This window comes from Carcharhinus amblyrhynchos, chromosome 6, assembly GCF_965287045.1.
Source record: "Carcharhinus amblyrhynchos chromosome 6, sCarAmb.v2.hapA, whole genome shotgun sequence".
NCBI lineage: Eukaryota > Metazoa > Chordata > Chondrichthyes > Carcharhiniformes > Carcharhinidae > Carcharhinus > Carcharhinus amblyrhynchos.
In genome coordinates, this window is record NC_137329.1 from 61,583,965 (window position 1) to 61,609,933 (window position 25,969).

The 25,969-nt window shown below is 44.5% G+C and overlaps 1 protein-coding gene across 1 annotated transcript in view; it reads right to left on the reverse strand.

The window, feature by feature from the left end:
- The window catches only part of LOC145344340 (low choriolytic enzyme-like), a 198,883-nt gene that overhangs the window by 153,698 nt on the left and 19,216 nt on the right, over nucleotides 1–25,969 (reverse strand). Inside the window, exon 2 of the mRNA XM_080191470.1 lies at nucleotides 18,979–19,099. Coding sequence (XP_080047596.1) covers nucleotides 18,979–19,099 — 121 coding nt within the window. The remainder of the gene's footprint in view (nucleotides 1–18,978; nucleotides 19,100–25,969) is intronic.

Consider the following 25,969-nt stretch of genomic DNA (forward strand, 5'->3'; position numbering starts at 1 on the left):
CTATTTTGAGGGAACATGAGCATCTTAGTAACATTCTTGAAACAGTTAAGAGATTTTGACCAAAGTAGTGAAATGCTGGTTTTCTAGTGAGTGAAAATGGGGAGTTAATAGTACATTATAAGGAATTAGCGGATGAAATGAACAAATATTTTATTTATGCCTTCACTACAGAAGCTACAAAATTCCAGTAATAGCTATAAATCAGGAGGTAAAAGAGAAAGAATAATTTGTTGAAGTGACAATCACAAGAGAAGCAGAACTTAGCAAACTGATAGATCTGTGGACTGACCGGTGTCTGAATCCAGATGGACTTCACTCTAGGATCTTAAAAGAGGTGGTCAACGAGGTTGTAAATGAGTTAGTGTTAAGATTCTAAACATTTTGGATACTGGAAAGGCTCTGCCATACTGGAAAGTAGCAAATATAACCATTCTATTCAAACAAGGAGGGAGTCAGAAACAAGAAACTATCAGCAATTAGTTTGACATCACGTCGGGAAGGTGTTAGAATAAATCATTTAATGATGTCATATTAGGGCACTTAAAAAACTCAAGGTAATCAACATGGTTGTGTGAAATATTTTACCAATTCATTGACGTTTATTGAAAGAGTAACAAGAATTGTGCATGAAGGAGAGCGTGTAGATATGCTGCGCTTAGATTTGCTGAAAGCATTCAATTAGGTGCCATATCAAGGATTATTGTGTAAAATGAGGGCTCAAGGTGTAAGGAGTAATGTATTAGACTGGATAGCAAATTGGCAGAAAACAGAGGATGCATAAATAAGATAGGATGAGTGGAGGCCTGCGGTGATCTGTGTTGGAGCTTCAACTGTTTACAATATATATCAATGATTTTGATGAAGGGAGTGAAGCAAGATAGCTAAATTTTCAGATGACACAAAAGATAGATAGGGAAGTATGCTGTGAAGAGAGCACAAAGAGGTTGCAGGTAGGTACAGATGGTTTGAACAAGTGGGCAAAAATCTGAGATGGAGTACAATATGGGAAAATGTGAAGTTGTTCAATGTGGCATGCAGAATAAAAAAAACAGAATATTACTTGAACAGAGAACAGCTGAGAATTCTGAGGTGCAAAGGGATCTGGCATTCTAATGCATGACTCACAAAAATTAGTATGCAGCTAAAGCAAATAGGCTAATGGATGCTATCCTTCATTATAAGAGGAATTGAAAACAAAATAAATAAAATTATGCTTCAGTTATACAGGACATTATTAAAACATCTCAAATATTGCATGCAGTTTTGGTTTCCTTATTTAAGGAAGAATGTGAATGTGTTGGAGGTGGCTCATATTAGGTTTACTAGATTTAAGCCTGGAATGAATGGCTCTTCTTATAAGGAAATGTTAGACAGACTGGTCTTGTTACCACTGGCATTTGAAAGAGTAATGGGTAGCTTGACTGAATCTATAAGATCCTGACACTACTAAAAAGTTGTATATGAACATAAGAACATATAAGAACATAAGAAATAGGAGCAGGAGTAGGCCATCTAGCCCTTCGAGCCTGCCCCGCCATTCAATAAGATCATGGCTGATCTGTTGTGGCTCAGTTCCACTTTCCCGCCCTCTCCCCATAACCCTTAATCCCCTCTCTTATCAAGAACCCATCAACCCACTTCTTAAAAATATTTAGCGAGGCAGCCTCCACCACTTCAACGGGCAGAGAATTCCAGAGATTCACCACCCTTTGAGTGAAGAAGTTCCTCCTCAACTCCGTTCTAAACCGCCTCCCCTTTATCTGAGGCTGTGCCCCCTAGTCCTACTGTCTTTTTTGAGCGGGAAGAGTCTCTCCACCTCTATCCTATCCATCCCATTCATCATCTTATACGTCTCAATGAGATCTCCCCTCATTCTTCTAAACTCTAACGAGTACAAGCCTAGTTTATTCAGCCTCTCCTCATAGCTCAATCCCCTCAACTCCGGTATCAGCCTAGTAAACCTCCTCTGCACTCCCTCCAGGGCCAAAATATCCTTGCGCAGGTGCGGCGCCCAAAACTGCACACAGTACTCCAGCTGCGGCCTCACCAATGCCCTATACAGCTGCAGCAAGACCTCCCTACTTTTATATTCAATCCCCCTCGCTATGAAGGCCAGCATCCCATTCGCCTTCCTGACCACCTGCTGCACCTGCAAGCTGGGTTTTTGCGACTCATGCACAAGGACCCCGAGGTCCCTCTGCACCGTCGCCTGCTGCAGTTTTTCGCCACGTAAGTAAAGACATTTCCCCTTGTGGGTGAACCCAGAACTAAGGGCACTGCTTTAAAATTAGGGCTTTTAGGACAGTTAAAGAGCAGGATTTTACGGCCTCACTTGACCCAATACGAGAAAATCCTGCATGTGATCAATGGACTTTTCCATTTTCTGCCCCTCACCCACTCTGATTCCCGTGGCAAATGGGGCAGTAGAATTCTAGGGAAAGGGCGGGATTTTCTGGCCCACTTGCCCCAAAACTGGAATATCCCACCTGAAGTCAACAGACCTTCCATGGTCCACTCCTTACCCACTCTGATTCCTGTGGTGGGCAGAACAGGAAAATTAGCCCCAAATAATTTTCTTCCTCACAGAGGGTTGTACTGTTTGGTACTCTCTGCCTCTGGTGGTGGAAGTGGGGTCATTTAATATTTTTAAGGCAAAGGTAGATAGATTCTTATTAGGAAAGGGAATCAAAGGTTTTTGGGGGAGATGGGAATGTGGAATTCAAAATACAAATAGATCAATCATGATTTTATTAAATAGTGGTGCAGGCTTGAGGGTCTGAATTGCATACTTCTGCTTCTATATCATAGATTTGTATGTACAAGTTGACATCAATGACATATTTTGACAATTTGTTTCATATCTTTCTCCATTCGTAAGTTTCGCTTGGCACTAAAAACTTCCAAGTGATCCTCATAGTCGAGTGTTACCAGTCTAAGGCTAAGTTTTTGTGGATACCATAACCCTGCCGCCTCTGAGAACATAATGTCAACTGTGCACACTTCATCGCGTTTAGTGATGCACACTTTAAATGGGCAGCTTTTACAGTTTACAGCTTGCTTCTCTACCCAATGCCATCCAACTCTGGATCTTTATCTGATTCTCTTACAATTTCTCGTTGCTCTTGGTGTAGCATGAACCACCACAAACCACACAATCAAGTCAGTTTCTTTTTCTTTTTTTAAAATATGTTTCTATTTAAGGTATTTCATTTTTTACAAAATGTGCAACAAACCCTCAGAGATTGGTACAGAGCAGCACGATCAGTTTTTAATAAATATATGTAGGGAAGACTGAAGAATACCAACACAGCTTGTTCAGATTGCATCCAGTGCCTCATTATACAAATAGTGAAAGGATATATCAGAAGATGGGGGTACATCCATAATTGGCTCAGCCTTGCTCACAAGGTTATGCCAATAGAGCTACAAAACTTATGGGAAATTTTAGTAAGTCAAACAGAACAGACCCTAAAGTTTTAAGATAGAGGGTTCCACACCATATGGGATGTATTCAATTTAGCTTGAAATAAAAAGGTCAAGAATTCCATTGTGTACCTTCCATAATAATTTTATGCCAATTCTGAATTGAAAGAGACTCGTCACTAATACATGAGCAAAGTATGTTTTTCTGTGCTGCAAATGTTAGGATATTGTACAGTCTTTTCCCATTGGCATCATTTATCTTTATATCTGGGAGACCCAGTATTAAATGCAAGGGATCAAACTCTAAGGCTATGTCAAATATTCTCTCAAGATCTTTAAGGACATTAAACCAATAAAATTTAATCTTGACACAGGACCAAGGTAATCCCCTGTGGCCACTTTGTACTTCTGGCATAACAAGGATATAGCAGGATCAAACATGTGCCATAAGATTGAAGTAATAAGCAAACAATGTAATATCCAAATGTGAGTCTCTTTTATTCTATTAAAAACTGAGATTCTGTTTGCATATTCACAAATATCATCCCATCTCTCATAAGAACATAAGAAATAGGAGCAGGAGTAGGCCATCTAGCCCTTCGAGCCTGCCCCGCCATTCAATAAGATCTTGGCTGATCTGAAGTGGATCAGTTCCACTTTCCCGCTTTCTTCCCATAACCCTTAATTCCCTTGTCTATCAGAAATCTATCTACCCATGACTTAAATATATTCAACGAGGTAGCCTCCACCACTTCAATGGGCAGAGAATTCCAGAGATTCACCACCCTTTAAGTGAAGAAGTTCCTCTTCATCTCCATTCTAAACTGCCCCCCCTCTTATTTTGAGCTGTGTCCTCTAGTTCTGTTTTCCTTTCTAAGTGGAAAGAATCTCTCTATCTCTACCCTATCTAGCCCCTTCATTATCTTGTATGTCTCTATAAGATCCCCCCTCAGTCTTCTAAACTCTAACAAGTACAGGCCCAGTCTATTCAATCTCTCTTCATAAGCTAACCCTCTCATCTCTGGTATCAGCCTGGTGAAGCTTCTCTGTACTCCCTCCAAGGCCAATATATCCTTTCGCAAATAAGGGGACCAAAACTGCACACAGTACTCCAGTTGCAGCCTCACCAGTGCCTTGTACAGTTGCAGCAAGACCTCCCTGCTTTTATATTCTATCCCCCTCGCTATAAAGGCCAACATTCCATTCACCTTCTTGATCACCTGCTGCACCTGCAGACTGAGTTTTTGCGATTCGTGCACAAGGACCCCCAGGTCCCTCTGCACTGTAGCATGCTGCAGCTTTTCACCCTTTAAATAATAATCCCTCTTACTATTATTTCCACCAAAGTGGATAACCTCACATTTGTTAATGTTATACTCCGCCAGGTCCTAGCCCACTCACTCAGCCTATCCAGATCTCTCTGCAGACTTTCCATGCCCTCCACACAATTCACTTTTCCGCTCATCTTCGTGTCATCAGCAAATTTTGTTACCCTACACTCAGCCCAGATCGTCTATGTAAATGGTAAATAGTTGAGGCCCCAGCACCGATCCCTGCAGCACTCCACTAGTCACCAACTGCTAACCAAAAAAGCATCCATTGATTCCAACTCTCTGCTTCCTGTTAGATAACCAATCCTCAATCCACACTAACACTTTACCCCCAACTCTGTGTACCCTAACCTTCTGCAGAAACCTTTTGTGAGGCACCTTATTGAACGCCTTCTGGAAATCTAAAAACACTACATCCACCAGTTCCCCTCTGTCTACCGCACTAGTCACATCTTCACAGAAATCCAGTAAATTCGTTAAACACGACTTCCCCTTCACAAATCCGTCTGCTTGATCAAACCATTCTTTTCTCGGTGTCGAATCATCACTCCTCATCAATATTTACTGCAATGTCTCTTTCCCAAGACCACAGCATATCCAATGTACTCTCATAGGATCGAAAGCACAAAGTACCATAAAAATTATTAATTAATTGTCTAGGCTCCACATAATTCATGATTTTTTTCCACCAGGGAAATCTTAGTATTGAAAAGCAGAGTTGTCTTATTAAGAATAAAGTTCCCAAGTTGAAAAAAAATTAAGAAAGGAATGTTTTGAAATACCAAACTATTGACACAGCTCCTAAAAAGATAACAGGATTGTGCCATCAATCACATCATCTAACCTATGGAGCCCTCTACCTCTCTAGATATCGAGACCATGATCCATGAGACCAGGTGCAAAATCCAGATTACCCTAAATGGGGGCAAGAATGGAAATCAAATTAGATCTTCCCTCTAATTCATGGACCATCCTCCAAGCTTACAAAGTGTTAATAACAATAGGGTTATCACACTTATCTTACACAACCTTAGGATCGCTAAGAAATAATATTGACTGTAAGAAATATAAAGATTACCCAACTGCAACATAAAGTCATATGGAAGAAGGATCTCCCTTAATCCATTCACATATAAATTTAAGGTGGGAGGCTAACTGATACATTTTAATATTTGGCATCCTTAGTCCTACACCCTCTTTCCCCTCCCCTCGCACCTTTCGAGCCAGGCACTGCAGCTTAGCTAATTTCAAGCAAACAGAAAAACAGAGCACCTCATCAATGTCTTTAACAACTTTAGCAGACAACAGGATGATAGCATTTGTACAGGATAGGGTAGCCTAGATAAAACATTTATCTGAATAAAAGCCATCTACCCAGCCAAGAAATCAATATGGAGGACCAACGATGTAGAACCCACTTAATGTAAACCAACAATGGGGGAAAGTTTGCCTTAGATAACTGCCGAAAGGGGGTAATATGAATACCCACATAAGTAAACCTTGAAGGGGGCGATCTAGTGGGAAACCGAGAAGATGGAGGAGGTCGACCTCTTAACTTTCCCAGGGACATAGCCTCCAATTTTGTGAAGTTAATCTTGTAGCCCAAGAAAGGACTAAATCTAGTTGTCACATCAATAATAACAGGAACAGAGACACTTGTCCTAGAGGCCAACACGCCACCCAGACCAATTACAGCCCCGTCCCCTTTCTCCCCACCGATCTCAAGCAGAGCAGCAGCGGATGCCCCCTCCCCCCCACTGATCTCAGGCAGAGTGGCGGCAGACCCCCCTTTCCCCTCACTGATCTCAGGCAGAGTGGCAGCAGAGTGCCCCCCCCCCCCCCCACCTCGCCTGCACTGATCTTAGGCAGATAGGTAACGTATCCTCGTTCCCCCACAACAATCTCCTGCAGAGCAGCAGTGGACCCCACTTCCTCTCTCACTAATCTCAGGCAGAGAGTGCCCCCTCTTCTACCCCCCACCCCCGCCCCACCGATCTCAGGTGGGGATCCCCCTCTTCCCCACCAATCTCACGCAGAGGTTCCCCCTCTTCCCCACTGATCTCAGGCAAAGTGAACCCTCTCCCCCCCTTCCCCCTTTATGGACCCTCCTGCACAAGGTCCTCATCTCCTCCTGACTCCGATGGGTGTATGACACCTCCCTCTCTCTCCCATCCGCAATCATCACTGAGGCACTGTTCTACCACCCATTCCCCTCTACCCTCTATCACACACCTGCAAGTAGTCACTTGCCTTCTCCTCAATGCTAACAAGCAAACTGCATGTAATTTGCCAGAATGCTCTATCAAACAGCCTGCAGCTGATCTGCCCTAACCAGGGGCAGCTCCATAAAAACAACAAGGATGGACAGGCATGTAGACAGGCGGTGCAAGAAAACATGAGTACATGACTAGCCCTTGATGTACTGAGGACAAACTTGGGATGCAGCAGAGGTGAGGCAGGATACCCTCTTCCCCCCCAGGAAGATGCCGATGCAGGGGGGCTGATAGCAATGCGGCCTGGGAAGCAGTTGCCACCTCAGTTAATGACATGGCACTGGCCCCCAAAACCAGGAAGCAGTGCCGCGAAAAGGTTAATGACCGCATCTGGGCAGCAAGGATGAGTGCTTAATCCCATCTTGTATCTTCCCCCAAATCGGCACTAGATCCTCCCATTCCCCGAATCCTGCACGCTTCCAGCCCCTGACCCCCAAGCACCTTCTTCCTACCCTCGCCTCCCCCCCCAAGACAAGAGTAGCACTGCATTTGCCCTCTGAGGGTCACCATCTGATACTTTACAGGAGTCATACCATCATTTCTTTGATGGCTCCTCCTGTCTCCACGAGGAAGACTGACCAGAGAGAGGGCAAAGACATGGAATGGTTAGACCTCTGGGTCCTCAACCCCTTTGAAGAACAGGCGCTGGAGTTGTCCAGGGAAGGGGAGATGCGGGTTGTCAAAGACAGCATGGTCAGGCTGGAGTCAAGAAATGAGCACCTGTCAATCCTCCCCTCAATATGAGGCAACATCAGGGGGGGCCTGGTTTTTGGGTGCAAGGGGCAAGTTTTAAAGGAGATCTATGAGGCACGTATATTTGCACAAAGAAGGTGGTCGGTGCCTGGAACTCACTGCTGGGGATGTCGAGGAGGCAGATATGAGAGTGACCTATAAGGAGTATCTTTACAGCTACATCAATGGGATTCAGATAGAGGCATATGGTCCTCGGAAGAGTTGGGGTTACAATTTAGATGGGCAGCCTGGTCACTGCAGGCTTGGAAGGGCCTGTCCCCGTGATGTAGTCTTCCTTATGCTTTGTTCTATGTTCAATTGAAAAATGTGAATCAAGCTGTTTGCATTCTGGATTCCTCTTCCTCCCTTGCACTTAACCTTGGGTCCTATGTTGCGGGAACATATCCGGATGTCCCGGGGCCACCTAACAGAGTGGATCCCACTGTAACTCCCACACATCCTGCTCCAGGCAGCTCAAACAAGTCCTCGGAGGATATGGATGAAGGATCTCCAAGGATGGCACCGTTTTGATGTCAGCTTCAGCCTTGCAATTCAACATTGATACTGACACATCGGTGGGTCCAGTATGTGGTGAGACTTCTGAGTCACTCTCTGGTGAGCACAACACATCTGCTTGAGTGGAAGAGGAAATGCCGACATCTTTAGCGTGCAGGAGCCTTTTGGAGGCGAGGACTCAGCTGACCCTGGGTTACATGCGAGGCTTCTGAGACCACTTCTCCCTCAGCTGCTGGAGAGGCAGCAACAAAGCCAGGGAATGCAGAAGGTGCTGACGGCCACACTGGACTGTCTGCAGGCTGTTGGGAGGAGTCCCAAAGCATTCAGACAGACCAGCTATTGCCTGTCTAGCTTGTTTCCCAGGCAAAGGGTGGTGTCCACGGTGGAAAGTCTACGGCAGGGATTCCTCACCATGAGTGGCAGGCTCCAAGTGATGGCTGAGTCACAGCAGGCCACAGCAGAATCCTAGAAGGCTGTGGCCGAGTCACAGTGGGCCACAGCTGAGGGACTGAAGAGGATTCTCGAGGTTCCGCGGCCCATGCTTGAGAGGATCGAGGGTTTGCAGGAAATCCAGCGGGACAGGGCTGAGACACAGCAGGCTACAGCAACAACCCTTGAACATAACACAACATAAGAAATAGGAGCAGGAGTAGGCCATCTAGCCCTTCAAGCCTGCCCCGCCATTCAATAAGATCATGGCTGATCTGAAGTGGATCAGTTCCACTTTCTCCCCATAACCCTTAATTCCCTTGTCTGTCAAAAACCTATCTACCCGTGAGTTAAATATATTTAGCGAGGTAGCCTCCACCACTTCAACGGGCAGAGAATTCCAGAGATTCACCACCCTTTGAGTGAAGAAGTTCCTCCTCAACTCCGTTCTAAACTGCTCCCCCTCCTTATCTTGAGGCTATGCCCTCTAGTCCTGCTGTCCTTTCTGAGCGGGAAGAATCTCTCTACCTCTACCCTATCCATCCCTTTCATTATCTTCTACGTCTCTATAAGATCCCCCCTCATCCTTCTAAACTTCAACGAGAACAGACCCAGTCTATTTAGTCTCTCTTCATAGTCCAACCCCCTCATCTCTGGTATCAGCCTAGTGAACCTCCTCTGCACTCCCTCCAAGGCCAAAATATCCTTGCACAAGTGCGGCGACCAAAACTCCACACAGTACTCCAACTGCGGCCTCACCAGTGCCCTGTACAGTTGCAGCAAGACCTCCCTGCTTTTATATTCTATCCCCCTCGCTATAAAGGCCAGCATCCCATTCGACTTCTTGATCACCTGCTGCACCTGCAGACTGGGGTTTTGCGACTCATGCACAAGGACCCTCAGGTCCCTCTATTTCATAGTATGCTGCAGCTTTTCGCCCTTTAAATAGTAATCCCTCCTACTATTATTTCTGCAAAAGTGGATAACCTCACACTTGCTAACATTGTACTCATCTGCCAGGTCCTCGCCCACTCGCTCAGCCTATCCAGATCCCTCTGCAGACTTTCCACACCCTCCGCACAATTATTTTTCCACTCATCTTCGTGTCGTCAGCAAATTTCGTTACCCTACACTCAGCCCCCTCCTCCAGATCACCTATATAAATGGTAAATAGCTGAGGCCCCAGCACCAATCCCTGTGGCACTCCACTAGTCACCAACCGCCAATCAGAATAGCACCCATTGATACCAACTCTCTGCCTCCTATTAGACAACCAATCGTCTATCCATGCTAACACCTTACCCCAAACTCCATGCCCCCTAACCTTCTGAAGCAACCTTTTGTGCAGCACCTTTTCAAACGCCTTTTGAAAATCGAGAAACACCACATCCACCAGTTCCCCTCTGTCTACCGCACTAGTCACATCCTCATAGAAATCCAATAAATTCGTCAAACACGACTTCCCCTTAACAAATCCATGCTGCGTCTATCCTATCAAACCATTCTTTTCTAGGTGCCTCACTATTTCTTCTTTGATGACGGATTCAAGCACTTTTCCAACTACAGACATTAAACTAACTGGCCTATAATTCCCTGCCTTTTGCCTGCTACCTTTTTTAAACAGTGGTGTAACATTAGCCGTTTTCCAATCTTCCGGCACTTCCCCAGAATCCAGTGAAGTTTGGTAAATAATCACTAAGGCACCTACTATCACCTCTGCCATTTCCTTCAGAACCCTGGGATGCACTCCATCTGGTCCTGGGGACTTGTCCACCATCAGTCCTGTTAGTCTAACAAGCACGACCTCTCTAGTGACAGTAATCGCATTCAGGCACTCAACTCCTACCATCCTTCTTTCTTTAATATCCGGCAAACTGTTCGTGTTGTCCTTCATGAAGACCGAGGCAAAAAACTTATTTAAGGCCTCTGCCATTTCCTCATCTCCCACCACTAAATCCCCCCTCTCATCCTCTAAGGGTCCAACATTCACTCTAGCCAGCCTCTCTTCTTTATATATTTGTAAAAACTCTTACTGTCCTTTTTTATATTTAGTGCTAGTTTAGCTTCATAGTCCATCCTTCCTTTCTTTATCAACTTCTTAGTCATTCTTTGTTGATTTTTAAACCTCTCCCAATCTTCTAATCGCCCACCACTTTTAGCCATTCTAAATGCACCAGCTTTTAATTTAATACTCTCCTTTATTTCCTTCGATAACCACGGCTGGTTCTCACTTCTCCTACATTCTTTCTTTACCATTGGAATATATTTCTGCTGAGCACCAAAAAAATCTCCTTAAAGATCCTCCACTGTTCCTCAGCAGTCCTACCAACCAATCTGCGCCCCAATGGGGCCAGTTGCAGAGAGTCATGGCTGAGTGGCTGCAGAGCGTGACCCAGTCTCAGACGGCACTTGCTGTGGCCATTGGCAGGTGGCCTCTGACTCAGGTGGCCATCATTTAAGGTTGGACCACCATGCATAGGTGGTCTTCCAGGATTGAAAGGACCAGGTATGCCAGAGCTTCTGGAACTCACTGCAAAAGCACTGTCATCCCATGGAGTGACCTAGGGGCCCACAGGAAACCCTAGGGAGGAGGAAGGGCTCACACCAATGCTGGGGCCTTCCAGCGAGGAAACGGGGCTCTGGTTACACTTTCTGACTCCCCCTTTCCTGACACCACGGCATCTCAGAGGCAGTGGGATGAAGTGGGATGTCCCAGACACCTGGAAGCTGGCCAGGGCCCTCAAGATCCAGGGCCTTCAGAGGATGCCCGCCACCCGCATCACAGGCAACAGGGCAAGTTAGGCAGCTGGCTGCCTCCATCTCTGATGTACATTCTGGGGAAACACTGAGACGTAGTGGTAGGCCGCATAAGGTTAGGGAGTTCTGTTGCAGTAAGATGCAAAGATGAAGGGCTACACAAGTTGGATAGATCTTTAAGCACCTTAATGTTTTCTGTTCATGCGTTTTTATGTTAGAACTTATTATTTGAACACCTTTATTGTAATCATTAAATAATTTTTCACTACCCACCTGTGACTAATTTGTCTCAGATTTCTCTCAAACAGGAATCCTCTTCCATTGACGATTATCAGAGGAATGCTTCACGTTGATGTCAGTTGAGGAGACCCTTCAAAGTTGTGTCTCTGAGAAAATTAAGCCACTGGTTCTCCAGAACCCATGAGCAATTCCCTCCCATCCCCCGCCTGGCCCAGGGCCCTGTATGGGGTTTACAGCCCAGTGCCAGCATTCATGCGGAGGTCAGGTAGGAGTCAGATTACTTTGCACTAGGGCATCATCATAATGGTGCATAGCGAGTCGTCATCACCCTCCTGCCTGCCAAAGTAACTCGCTAACACAGTGTACCCAGGCCCACCGCTCTCATGTGATGATGTTTCAGGAGACAGAAGAACTTGAGTTGGGTGGGGGTGGGGGGAGGGGCAGTGGGGGTGCGTAGGGAGGAATTGGAAACCACATATACAGGCTCCTAGCGACTTGAACCAGCTGGTGATCAGGGCCTCCTTAGTCACCATCGCATGCCTCATTGGAGCTGCCACCCTCTAGTGCCTGGATGGTTGCTCAGCATGCTCCTTCTCTTCTACTGGGTGTCCGCCTCCCCAGCGATGCCAGCTGGTCAGCCTCCACATCCTCCTCTTCCTCCAATAGGTCACCTTTCTGCTGCGCCAGGTTCTACAGGGCACAGCATACCACCACAATGCGGGAAGAAATCACAGGGCCGTATTGTAGGGCCCCGCCAGAGCAATCCAGGCACCAGAATCGCATTTTGAGGAGGCCTAGGCACCTCTCCACTATTGCACGGGTTGCTACATGGGCCTCATCATAGCGGGTCTCCGTCTCAGTCACAGGCCTCCACGCAGACGTCGTCAGCCATGTCCGAAGCTGGTAACCTATATCCCCCACCAGCCATCCCCACAGCCTAGGCTCCTCCTCAAAGCCCTCCAGTTTGTCAGAGCTCCTGAGAATGAAGCTGTCATGCACACTATCAAGATGTCTCGCACAGACGTGCGTAATATCCGTATTGTGGTCACACACCAATGGATCATTCAGAGAATGGAACCACTTTCTGTTGACGAACATTCATGGTTTCTGCAGCAGGGCCTTGAGGGCGATGTGGGTGCAGTCGAAGCTCCCTGTATATTAGGCATCTCTGCAATGGTCACGAACGCTGCAGCCCGGGCTTTGTGATGGGCCCGCTCCAGGTTAAATTTGATGCACTGCCCAGCCCAGGCATACAGGGCTTCTGTGGCCTGCTTGACGAAGATGTGCACAGCGGACTGGAAAATGCCACACACATCTCTACTAGGGGTCTGGATAAAAGTTCAGGGCAGCCAACAATTTGACAGCCACCAAGAGTGCGTGCCCCCCACTCGCCCCCCACACTGAGGTGCCAGATCCTGAAAAGGGTGGCACAGGTGTTGCACTGTCTCCTTTCAGAGGTGAAGCTGTTGCTGGCATCTGTTCTTATGCCATCTGCTCAAATGACACTTGTGCACGGAATTGCCAGGGTCTCTGCTCCCTCCTTCTCCTGCACCCATTCTCCACCACCCGCACCCCCCACACCCCCCCCCCACCCCACCAACCCCCGGGCAAATAGCGGCCACTTCCTGCCTCTGGTGTCCGTCTCCCTCTACTTTAAGTGATAAGGCCTGTGCCTCCTGAGCCCGCAACTCCTCCTCTTCAGCTCCAGCAGCAACCAAAAGAACAAGATCAATCGGTTGCTGCTGGATCTGAGGAGGAGGAGCAGGAGGAGAAGTTGTGGGCCATCTCATCAGTCTGAAGGAGTGGTTAGAGATGGAGAGAAACACATGTAGAGGTTAAGGAATGCTGTTTGCCCCTAGCCTACAACAGACACTGTCCATACTGCCCATTCCCCCACCCACATGCTCCCCAGAATCACAGACCACCCCCCCATTTCCCCACCCACATGCTTCCTAAAATCACAAACCATCATTTCCCCACCCACATGCTCCCCAGAATCACAGACCTCCCCCATTCCCCCAGCCACATGTTCCCCAAAATCACAGCTCCTTGACAAGTTCAGAGGTTGCACAGTGCAATTTGCATGCGACTTTGTGAATATCCTTTGGCTGGCAGAATGCTGAGTGCACTAGAACCCAGTAGTACCACAAGACCCAAGGTGCTGAGACCCGAGTCTATGCTGCAAATTGGACATTGGACACCCTGCTGAGCAACAGCCTCCCCACTCCTCTACATACTTGCAGAGACCCCACCAACCCAAGAAAGAAAATGGCCTCAATGAAAGGACCTCCATAAGCAGCAGAGAGCCGTCAGACACTAGGCACTTCCTGCCTCACTAACAATCATTGATGGAGCGTCCAAATCAGACTTTTATGGAGCATGTCTGTTTTGCGCCAATTCTAGATGGGCGAATGTGGTGGTAGAGGGGGAAGTGCTGGTAAAGTTGGGCATGCAGCCCATCAAGTCAATTGAAATGCGTGCAAATGCATTTAAATGGCCGTCACAACCACTTCAGGCGCAATCCCGATTGCAGCCAATTTTGGGCTTTGGTAAAGGGGGAAGCAGCGCAGAGCAGGTGTAGATTGTACAACTCGCCTCACGCCAGACTTCAAGGTTACATGCCTGTAAACGGGCACACCTTGATGGTAAAATCAGGCCCAAAAGGTAAATTCTTATTAACCAATACTCCTTGACTGCTGATTGAGAAAGAAGCAAAAAAGACCTTTACCACCTAGTTCCTACGCATATCCTGTCATCCAGATGTTTCTTATAACAAAGCTATATTAACTTTCTCCTTCTTAAGAAAAGACAAAATCCTATCTTTTTTTGATAGGATGCTGAATTCCCCGTACATTCCAGAAATAAATCTTCAAAATAACTTCTGCCATTGTTTATTCAGCCACAAAGGATATAGTCAGAAGTTTTGTGTCACACTTGGGCGAGCACCAAAAAATACTTCCCCATCTCCAGTTACATTGGAGATGCCAATGATACAATCCAACATCTTTTCCCAAAATATATCATCGTGAATCTGTACCATAGCAGGAGATAATCAGATTTTATAATCCCAAAACAATAGAAATACAAAGTACATGATCCCACAAATTCGAGGAGGATTTTCTTCACCGGCTGAGAGGACCCTTAAGGCCTTGCCCACTACCTCCACGTTAAGCCACTTGCCCACTTCCCTGCAGTAGAATCATAGAACCCTACAGTGCAGAAAGAGGCCCTTCGAGTCTGCACCGAACACAATCCCACCCTGGCCCTACCCCCATATCCCTACATATTATACCCACTAATCCCTCTAACCAATGCATCCGTGGACACTAAGGGACAATTTCTTAGCATGGCCAATCACCCTAACCCACACATCTTTGGACTGTGGGAGGAAACCCACACAGACACAAGGAGAATGTGCAAACTCCACACAGGCAGTGACCCAGGCCAGGAATTGAACCCAGGACACTGGAGCTGTGAAGCAGCAGTGCTAACCACTGTGCTACCATGATGCCCAGTAACATTACTCGTTTTAACTGTAATTGGAATAAAGGGTATCAGGTGAAAAAAATCCACCATTATTAATGCAAGGATCATAAAATGAGAAGACAAATAAAAATCACACTTCCCTAGTACTATACAACCTATACAATGCACTCCTCAAACATGAGAGGTGCATTGTGGGATGTGTTCCATTCGGGATAAGTGGATGTCCCTGGATTCAACAGGATACCAGGTGAAAATTTGCTTCAGTGCTCACTCACAGGACTATCCTTGTCAATGTGATAAATCACATAACCGAATCAGTTAAGAGATGAAATTAGAGGAAATACATTCAAGGGTTAACTAGTTTAACCAAGAACTGCAGGATTCAACTCAAAACAGGATAATGGGCGAGATTCATCTGAGAGCTCAGAAACGTGATTACCTCTAACAGTACAAAAAAACACATTACAGAATCAATACAGGGATATAGTTATAGGGGGTACAGTCCAAGAGCAGTAATAAACACCATGCAGATCACGGCTCTGAATAATCATCTTCCACAGAGTCAAAACAAGGCCCTCAGTAAGATTGTTGAATGTCTTAATGGATCCTTCGAGAGTAACCCTCAGGATAGCAGGATAATATAGGGCATACTGGAATCCAGAAGCCTTTCTTACCTCATTGAACCCCCTACTTCTTTGCTGTATTACTGCAGAGAAGTCTTGGAAAAATATGACCGTAGAGCCAAGATCTACTACATCTTGCATCTTCCAGTTTTCTTTGGTGATCCCTGAAGTTATGAAAACACATAATAGGTTTTGGGTGTTGGTTGACCCTTAAGCCTCAAGAACAGGATATGAATCCTAGCCTTCTTATCAAGGTTGAAAAAACACTGTAGCCAACTCTCAAAAATTTCAACAGCGAGCTCACCCTCAGGAAAACTGGTCACATGTATACTCTTCCTGTGGTCCTAGTTCTCCAGGTCCACCAGGATATCTGACATATCATGATTTTCTAAGGATTGCAACCAAAGACCCAGAATTCTTCACATTGAGGATTCTATCTTCTGCTTCACAGATCCTATTTCCAGCATTCTGCAGTTCATCAGAGTTAACACAGATATAAATGTCAAAACTTTAAGAATGTTGGCAATCATCACTTGCCACATCTTTGTGAGTGCTAGACCCAGATCCTGCTTCTCAGCCAGGTCACCATGTTGAAGGCCGAGCTCCACCCCAGATGCCTTCAGACATTTATTGTGGATTTTCTTGATAGTTCCTGGCATTTTGTCACCAAAATGTAACCAAATATCTTCCAATAACATAGCACAGAGTATTCACTCCAGGATTAGGTAATTATGAATTGTGCATCAGGATGAAAGAAAGGATTAAAAATTGAGCAGTACCAAAGCTCACAGAAACATATTTCTTCCTTCCCTTGCATCACGTAATAACCCCCCCCCCCCACCATGGCCTCCCCATTTCCTTTCCTTGTGAAAATCATGTTTGATTCTCTATCAGTCAGGTCAGTGACAGTGGATCAGTGATGTTCATCTTTCCACCAATTTGAATTGCCTTGTACTTGTCCTGCTGAAGTTCAAAACTCATCTTTCGATTTTGGATCTGGGAGAATAAATCAATGGATTGTCATCCATCACTAATTTAAACTCAAGGCTCAACAAGTACTTCATGCATGGAATCGTTCAAATGCTCACCTCAATCCTAGGGCCTTTTTCTTCACTATAAATAATATCTCCTATCCACATTTATCAGAAATCTCCTCATATGCAATCTGCAGCATGTATTATTTGACCAGCATTGCTCCTAATCCTTCATGTACTAGCATCTGTTATTACTTTTGTTGCGTCAGTATTTCAAGGATTAAACACTTGTTAAGCAATCTTTCGAAGTATTGAATGCAGCTTTCTGTTCTTTAATAAATTCAGGGTGGGCTGGCTAGACGGATGCAGAACTTGCTTGGTTATAGAAGACAGAAAATAGTGGAGGAAGGGTGTTTGTCAGAATGAAGATCTGTAGTTAGTGGTGTTCCGCAGAGATCAGAGCTAGGGCCTCTGATGTTGTTAAATGATCTAGAGGAAGATATGGCTAGTCTGCTTAGTAAGTTTGCAGATGACACAAAGATTGGCGGAGTTGCTTATAGTGCTGAGGATTGTCAGAGGATATAACAGGATATAGTTTGGAGACTTGGGCACAGAAATGGCATATGGAGTTTAATCCGAACAAATGTGAGGTGATGCATTTTGGAAGGTCAAATTTAGGTATGAATTATAGTATAAATGGCAAAACCTTTAGGAACATTAATGTACAGAAAGATCCGGGCATGCAGGTCTACTGTTCCCTAGAAGTGGCAACACAGGTGACCAAGGTGATTAAGAAGTCATATGGCATGCTTGCCTTCATCAGCCGGTGCACTGAGTACAGGAGTTGGGAAATCATGTTGCAACTATGTAAAACATTGGTTAGGCCACATTTGGAGTTTTGCGTGCAGTTCTGATCATGACACTTTCAAAAGGACAGGAAGCTTTCCTGTCTCACTCTCTGCCCCTCTCCCTCTTGCCATAAGACCATCATAAATGGGAACAGGAGTAGGCCGTTCAGCCCCCCTTCTCGGCCCTCTGACTCTTGCCCCCTCCGACTCACTCTCTTTGATTCTGTGGGGGTAAATTTTACCATTCTGCCTGTCATGGGAACCATAGTGAGCAGGGGAGCGGACCACGTAATGGTCCATTGACTTCAGGCATGAGTTTCCAGTTTTGTGGCGAGTGCACTATAAAGTCCCGCACCCTGTCTCTCTCTCTCTCTCCGTCTCCCACTGTCTCTGTTTATTTGTCTCTCTCTCTCCCTGTTGCTCCATGTGTGAGGGCTAAATCCAAATTCCTCTATGTACAATGTTCGGGGGAGGGGGGAGACCTGTGGAGGGTCACAGGCCAGTTGAGAGATGAGGCGATCACATTAAAATGTATACAATTCTGTCATGGTTTGATAGGAAGATCCTAAGGGGCTGCCCCTGCCCGCCAGGGGTCTATCTGGAACTAGGCACAGTGTCAGGCTAAAGGGGCGGCCATTTTGGATCGAGTTGAGGAGACGTTCCTCACTCGGAGGGTTTGTGGATCTTTGGAGTTCTCTGGCCCAGAGAGCCGGGGATGCTCAAGCCATGAGTAGATACCAGATGTTGCCTGGTCTCAAGGGTGTTAGCTATGAAGAGATAAATAACTTTGGATTGCTTTCAGTGGAAAGGCAGAGGCTGAGGGGAGACTTGGTAGAAGTCTACAAAATTATGAGAAGCATAGATGGAAGGGTTGAAGAATCAATTACAAGGGAGCACAGGTTCAAGGTCAGAGGAGAAAATTTAAGGGAGATGTGCAGAGGAAGTTTTTCACGCAGAGCGTGGTGGTTGCCTGAAACGCGCTGCCAGAGGATGTGGTGGAAGCGGGCACATTAGCAACATTTAATAGGCATCCAGATAGTTACATGAAAAGGGAGGAATAGAGGATATGGACTGATTAAGGGCATCATGTTAGGCAGAGGCTTGGAGGGCCAAAGGCCCTGATACTGAGCTGTACTTTTCTTTGTTTTTTGTCTATTCCCGTTGATTCACTGGGCATGAGCAAATTAATTGTTCCTATGAATTTTGTTTTCCCCTAATACAATATAGGCCTGCCTTATGACTAGACTGCAGAGAATAGAACATGTGCAATATCAAAATGTAAGAAGCATATAAAGAGATGTGAATGCATTATCAAGTTCATTACACACCTCCATCTTTCAACTTACCCTTTTTCTGGCTTAACGAAAATATAGCCAGGTTCATTACTTCGCCGATAATAAAACTTCACGCAAGTTAAGGAACTAATCTCATGCACAGATTTCCATATTCTTTTTCTATGATCTTCAGCTACAATTAAAGAATGAAACAAAGCTATAGGGTTTACTTAATTTAACAACATGACAATAAATATGACTAAACAGACGTATTATTCACAATCTAAAAGATAGTTTACAACAATTAAACTGAAGGAATTATAAGAATCTGTATGGAAAATAGCACCGCTTTTGTTTCAAATTTTTATGGAAATACACTAGAGATGGGCAATAAATATTGGCCTTGTGACATCCCATAAATTAATTTTAAAAAGTGTTGCATTGTCAGAATTTTCCAATGAAACTTTAAATAGAAGCCCCATGTGCATTCATAACATGGTTCAAAAAAAAGCAGGAAAGTCCTCCAAAAATGTGTTATGTAATCTTTGAACGTGGTGAGCAAAATATGGACACCAGCTGAGAAATCCCCAGCAACTTGATGGCAATGAGTATTTGAATTTCAAGCTGCTACGTGGCCTGCGGTGGTCCTTAAAAACAGAAGATGAAGGAGTTTGGAATGAAAGTTGGATGTGGTCAGAAAGGGATTTCCAGATGTTGGGATTTCTATTTGACTGTTGGTATAATCCAGGTCAGAAACTCCAAGGTGTTTCATGGGTCAGCCTAGATCATAATTTTTGCACCATAGTGTGTGGCACGGGTAAGCATAAGATGTTTCACTCCACTGGGGAGCTTTTATCAAATAAAGCTTATTTAAGAATGCAGTTAACACATAGAAAGAAAGTTAGCAGTAAATTTTACCAATTACAATCAAGAAAACCATGATATTGTATAAAGCTAACTAACTATGAATACAGTTGCAACACAAGCACTCCTACAAACACACACCCCTGTTCCAGGTTTATGACAGGAAGTAATTCGCTCATATTATGCTTGAGCTTTGCAATATCTGCTGTGAATTAGTTCTTTGCATGGAGAAATGAAACTCTGACTTCCCAGTCCTAGAGCTCCCAGCACCCTTCAGATTGGAAACAGTGCCACTGCTTGTCTTTAATTAGCAAACCATTAACAACAAAATTTTCACTCCACAAAGGCAAGAAAGATTGCTTTCAATTAACGAGCAGAATTTCTAAAACCAGGGACAGAGATGAAAGTACTGCAGCCAGCCTGAAGTCAACAGCTTCTAACTAGCCAGCAGTCAAAACTGAAAGTACTCTTGTGAGAAAAAAACTGTCCCACCTGACCTATTACTCATTCCTTTCCCCAACAATTCAAAAGGGTCGTAAAACTCATAAAACTCCAGGACATTGCATTAGGCCAATTATATGACTCTTGCAACAATAAAATATGCCACTACAGACCGCATGGTGCCAATGGCAAAAAAAACTGCAGAGAACATGATTAAAAATATACTTCTTAAAGGAACAGTAGTGTCCCACCTCTCCCCTTAAGAAAAAAATGAATATTCAAAAGGTTTCATTTTTCAAAATCTTTCAGTTTCTCACAAGTATAAAAATACATACATTTTACAAAATTAAAACATGCAAACATAACAGTATTAGAGTCCATTTCAGTCCTTGCCTTCCACCATCGAACACTCCGTCTTCTTTTATTACATTCATGACAAACTGTTTCATCTCCAAGATTCTCCTGTGGTCCTTAATTGTGTGCTGATTCTAAATCCAAGTTCATTTTTGTTGTTATGGTGATAAATTAGCTCTGGTAATGTCCTCAGAGAAGTAGGCAGAATCAGAAGGATAACAAAGTACGTATGTGTAATCAGGGCCATTCAGAAAGGTCATTTTATCTCTGTTCCCTTTCTTGTGAATTGGCCTTAGCTCCTCTTCTGCCAAGCAGTTTGGCTCCTTTGTTAGCTCTGGACCTGTGTCATCACCTTCTGCATGCTCTTTGAGAAAGACACACAACAGATTGTCTTCCTTAGTGTCAGAACACATTTTGACCATGTTTTAAAAAATCACTGTGCTAGATATGCTGATGCGAAAACCATCACAAGTTTTTTTGACCACCAGCAGCGTGCAATGCTTTTTCACTGAGCATCCACATCTTTGGATACTGTACAGAATTATTATGCCAGCAGTTCATTTTAAGTGATGGTATAATTTTGGCAGTCTTATTTTATGTTGTTTTGTTCTTTGATTCAGAGTAATACAATACATTTGCTTCTCAATCTCCTTTTGGAGATAAGAACATAAGAAATAGGAGCAGGAGTAGGCCATCTAGCCCTTCGAGCCTGCCCCGCCATTCAATAAGATCATGGCTGATCTGTTGTGGCTCAGTTCCACTTTCCCGCCCTCTCCCCATAACCCTTAATCCCCTCTCTTATCAAGAACCCATCAACCCACTTCTTAAAAATATTTAGCGAGGCAGCCTCCACCACTTCAACGGGCAGAGAATTCCAGAGATTCACCACCCTTTGAGTGAAGAAGTTCCTCCTCAACTCCGTTCTAAACCGCCTCCCCTTTATCTTGAGGCTGTGCCCCCTAGTCCTACTGTCTTTTTTGAGCGGGAAGAGTCTCTCCACCTCTATCCTATCCATCCCATTCATCATCTTATACACCTCAATGAGATCTCCCCTCATTCTTCTAAACTCTAACGAGTACAAGCCTAGTTTATTCAGCCTCTCCTCATAGCTCAATCCCCTCAACTCTGGTATCAGCCTAGTAAACCTCCTCTGCACTCCCTCCAGGGCTAAAATATCCTTGCGCAGGTGCGGCGCCCAAAACTGCACACAGTACTCCAGCTGCGGCCTCACCAATGCCCTATACAGCTGCAGCAAGACCTCCCTACTTTTATATTCAATCCCCCTCGCTATGAAGGCCAGCATCCCATTCGCCTTCCTGACCACCTGCTGCACCTGCAAGCTGGGTTTTTGCGACTCATGCACAAGGACCCCGAGGTCCCTCTGCACCGTCGCCTGCTGCAGTTTTTCGCCACGTAAGTAATAGTCCTTCCTACCATTCTTCCTACCAAAGTGGACCACCTCACACTTGCCAACATTAAATTCCATTTGCCATTTCCTGGCCCATTCGCCCAGCCTATCTAGATCCTTCTGCAGACTCTCCACACCCTCCGCACAATTTGCCTTTCCCCCAATCTTGGTGTCATCAGCAAATTTCGACACCCTGCACTCGGTTCCCTCCTCCAGATCATCTATATAAATGGTAAATAGCTGAGGCCCCAGCACCGACCCCTGGGGCACCCCACTAGTCACCAACCGCCAATCCGAATAGCACCCATTGACCCCCACTCTCTGCCTCCTATTTGACAACCAATCCTCTATCCACGCTAACACCCTACCCCCAACTCCATGTCCCCTGACCTTCTGCAATAACCTCTTGTGAGGTACCTTGTCAAACGCCTTCTGAAAATCCAGAAAGACCACATCCACCGGCTCTCCTCTATCCACTGCCCTAGACACATCCTCATAGAACTCCAGTAAATTTGTCAGACACGACTTCCCTTTAATGAAACCGTGTTGCGTCCGCCCTATCAAGCAATTCCCTTCAAGATGCCTCGCAATTTCCTCCTTAATGACGGATTCTAACATTTTACCTACCACAGACGTTAAACTAACCGGCCTATAATTCCCCGCCTTTTGCCTGCCACCCTTCTTAAACAACGGCGTAACATTAGCCGTTTTCCAATCTTCCGGCACTTCCCCGGAATCCAGCGACGTCTGGAAAATAACCACCAAGGCATCCACTATAACCTCCGCCATTTCTTTCAGAACCCTCGGATGCATTCCATCCGGTCCTGGCGACTTGTCCACAATCAGCCCCTCCAGTCTGTCGAGCACCACCTCTCTAGTAACAGTAATGTCATTAAGACCCTCCATTCCTACCACCTTTCCATCGCTAACACCCGGCAAATTATTCACGTCCTCCTCCGTGAAGACAGAAACAAAAAAGTTATTCAAGACCTTAGCCATATCCCCATCCCCTACCACTAGCTCCCCATTCTCATCCTCTTTACACATGACTGTTCATTCATCTAATTTCTCTTTGCAGAGATGATAAGCTGTTTTTGACAGTCCTGTCATTTACATTCAGGCAATTTGAAAAGCACAGGAACAGGTTCTAAAACACTCAACTTATCTTGTCTCTGTCTCCACACTGCTCACTTTCTTTGTTCAATTCATTGTCCAGCAACTCATTCTCCTTCTCCATCTCCACCAGTTTTATGTGATTGATCGAGATTTTTGGCTACTGCATCTCAGACTGAGCAAACATCAGCTTCTCCTTCCAAACCTTTGCCAACTTTAGAATGTCACATCTGGAAGGATGTTGTTGAATTGAACAGCATTTTCTAAAACTATATCATGTATAAACAATCTAGTACTTCACAACTTAATCCCACATAAATTACTCTTTCAGGTTATTTTGATTTTCCTCTGGAAGATAACTCAATAATTTATCCAATTTCTAATAATTTCCTCATTATCCAATTTAGTTTGAAGAATGTCAAATTCAGAGTAATCTGGATTTGGTTCCTCATTCTGAGTTATAACCACTAACATATCCCGCTTCTGCTTTCCTTCCCTATCAAAATACCGTTTAAGCATATTCACATGACACACTCTGAATTTTCCTTCTATCAGGCATTCTTATCAAATAATTCACCTCACTCAATTTCGTTTCAATTTGATAAGGCCCAGTAAGCCTTGCTTTTAAAGGTTCACATACCACTGATAGTAATACTAAAACTTTATCCCCATTAGCTAAACTACGAATTATTGATTTCTTATCAACTTCCTGTTTCATCACATGCTGTGTCATTTTTAAATGCTGTTTAGTCAATCCACATGCTTTATTCAACCTTTCCCTAAAAATTGACATGTAGTCCAATAATGTAGTCTCAAAATGCTGGCTAATTCTTCCTTAGTCAAATTAAGTGACCTTCTCACCTCATGCCTAAAAATCAATTCAATTGGACTGGATTTTGTTGATTTATTAGGTGCATCCCTAATTGCAAAGAGTACAAAGAGGAATTCCTTTATCCTAATGCTCTGGATAATCTTGACAATAAGCTCTCAACATTTAAAGTTTGATGCCACCACTTTAATGCAATTCTAGATGGCAAATAGTTGATTTAAATTGTTTTACTCCAATGCTATCCATAACTTCCTTGAATAACTTTGATGTAAAATTTGATCCTTGATCTGATTGTATCTCTACAGGTGGTCCTGTATATAAAAAAAAATAAATCCCCCACAATCCTTTTAGCTGTAATATTGCATAATAGAATGGCCTTTGGAAACCCAGTAGATACATCCATTATGGTCAATAGATATTGATTTCCACTTATTGTTTTAGGGAGGGGTCCTGTAGAATCAATTAAGACCCTTGTAAATGATTCCTCAAATGCTGAAATGTGTGTTGCGGGTGCTGGTTCTATCACCACTTGAGGTTTCCCTATGACCTGACGTGTGACATGACAGGCAAAGTTTAACCACATCTTTATGCAGTTCAGGCTAATAAAAAAGTTTTTGTATTTTAGCTTGTATTTTCCTTACTCCCAGATCTCCTACTGATACCTAGAACCATAGAAAATTGCAGCTCAGAAACAGGCCTTTTGGCCCTTCTTGTCTGTGCTGAACCATTTTTTGCCCAGTCCCACTGACCTGCACTTGGACCATATCCCTCCATACCCCTTTCATCCATGAACCCATCCAAGCTTTTCTTAAATGTTAAAAGTGACCCCGCATTTACCACTTTATCAGGCAGCTCATTCCACACTCCTACCACTCTCTGTGTGAAGAAGCCCCCCTAATATTCCCTTTAAACTTTTCTCCTTTCACCTTAACCCATGCCCTCTGGTTTTTTCTCCCCTAACCTCAGTAGAAAAAGCCTGCTTGCATTCACTCTATCTATACCCATCTAAATCTTATACACCTCTAACAAATCTCCCCTCATTCTTCTATGTTCCAGGGAATAAGGTCCCAACCTATTCAGTCTCTCTCTGTAACTCAACTTCTCAAGTCCCAGCAACATCCTTGTGAACCTTCTCTGCACTCTTTCAATCTTATTTACATCCTTCCTGTAACTAGGTGATGAAAACTGTACACAATACTCTAAATTCGGCCTCACCAATGCCTTATACAACCTTGTAACACAACCTTACCATAACACTCCAACTTTTATACTCGATATTCCGATTTATAAAGGCCAATGTACCAAAAGCACTCTTTACGACCCTATCCACCTGTGACATCACTTTTAGGGAATTCTGTACCTGTATACCCAGATCCATCTGTTCAACTGCACTCTTCAAAGTCCTACCATTTAGCCTGTACGTTCTACTTTGGTTGGTCCTTCCAAAGTGCAATACCTCACACTTGTCTACGTTAAATTCCATTTGCCATTTTTCAGCCCAAATTTCTAGTTGGTCCAAATCCCTCTGCAAGCTTTGAAAACCTTCCTCACTGTCCACAACACCTCCAGTCTTTGTGTCATCAGTAAACTTGCTGATCCAATTTACCACATTATCATCCAGATCATTGATATAGATGACAAACAACAATGGACCCAACACACCACGAGTCACAGGCCTCCACTCAGAGAAGCAATCCTCCACAACCACTCTCTGGCTTCTTCCATTGAGCCAGTGTCTAATCCAATTTACTACCTCCCCATGTATACCTATCGACTGAACCTTCCTAACTGACCTCTCACGAGGGACCTTGTCAAAGGCCTTGCTGAAATCCAGGTAGACAACATCCCTTATCCACTTTCCTGGTAACCTCCTCGAAAAACTCTAATAGATTGGTTAAACATGACCTACCATGCACAAAGCCATGTTAACTCTCCCTAATAAGTCCCTGTCTACCCAAATATTTGTAGATCCTATCCCTTATCACACCTTCCAATAATTTGCCCACCACTGACATCAAACTTACTGGCCTATAATTTCCTGGATTTCTTTTGGA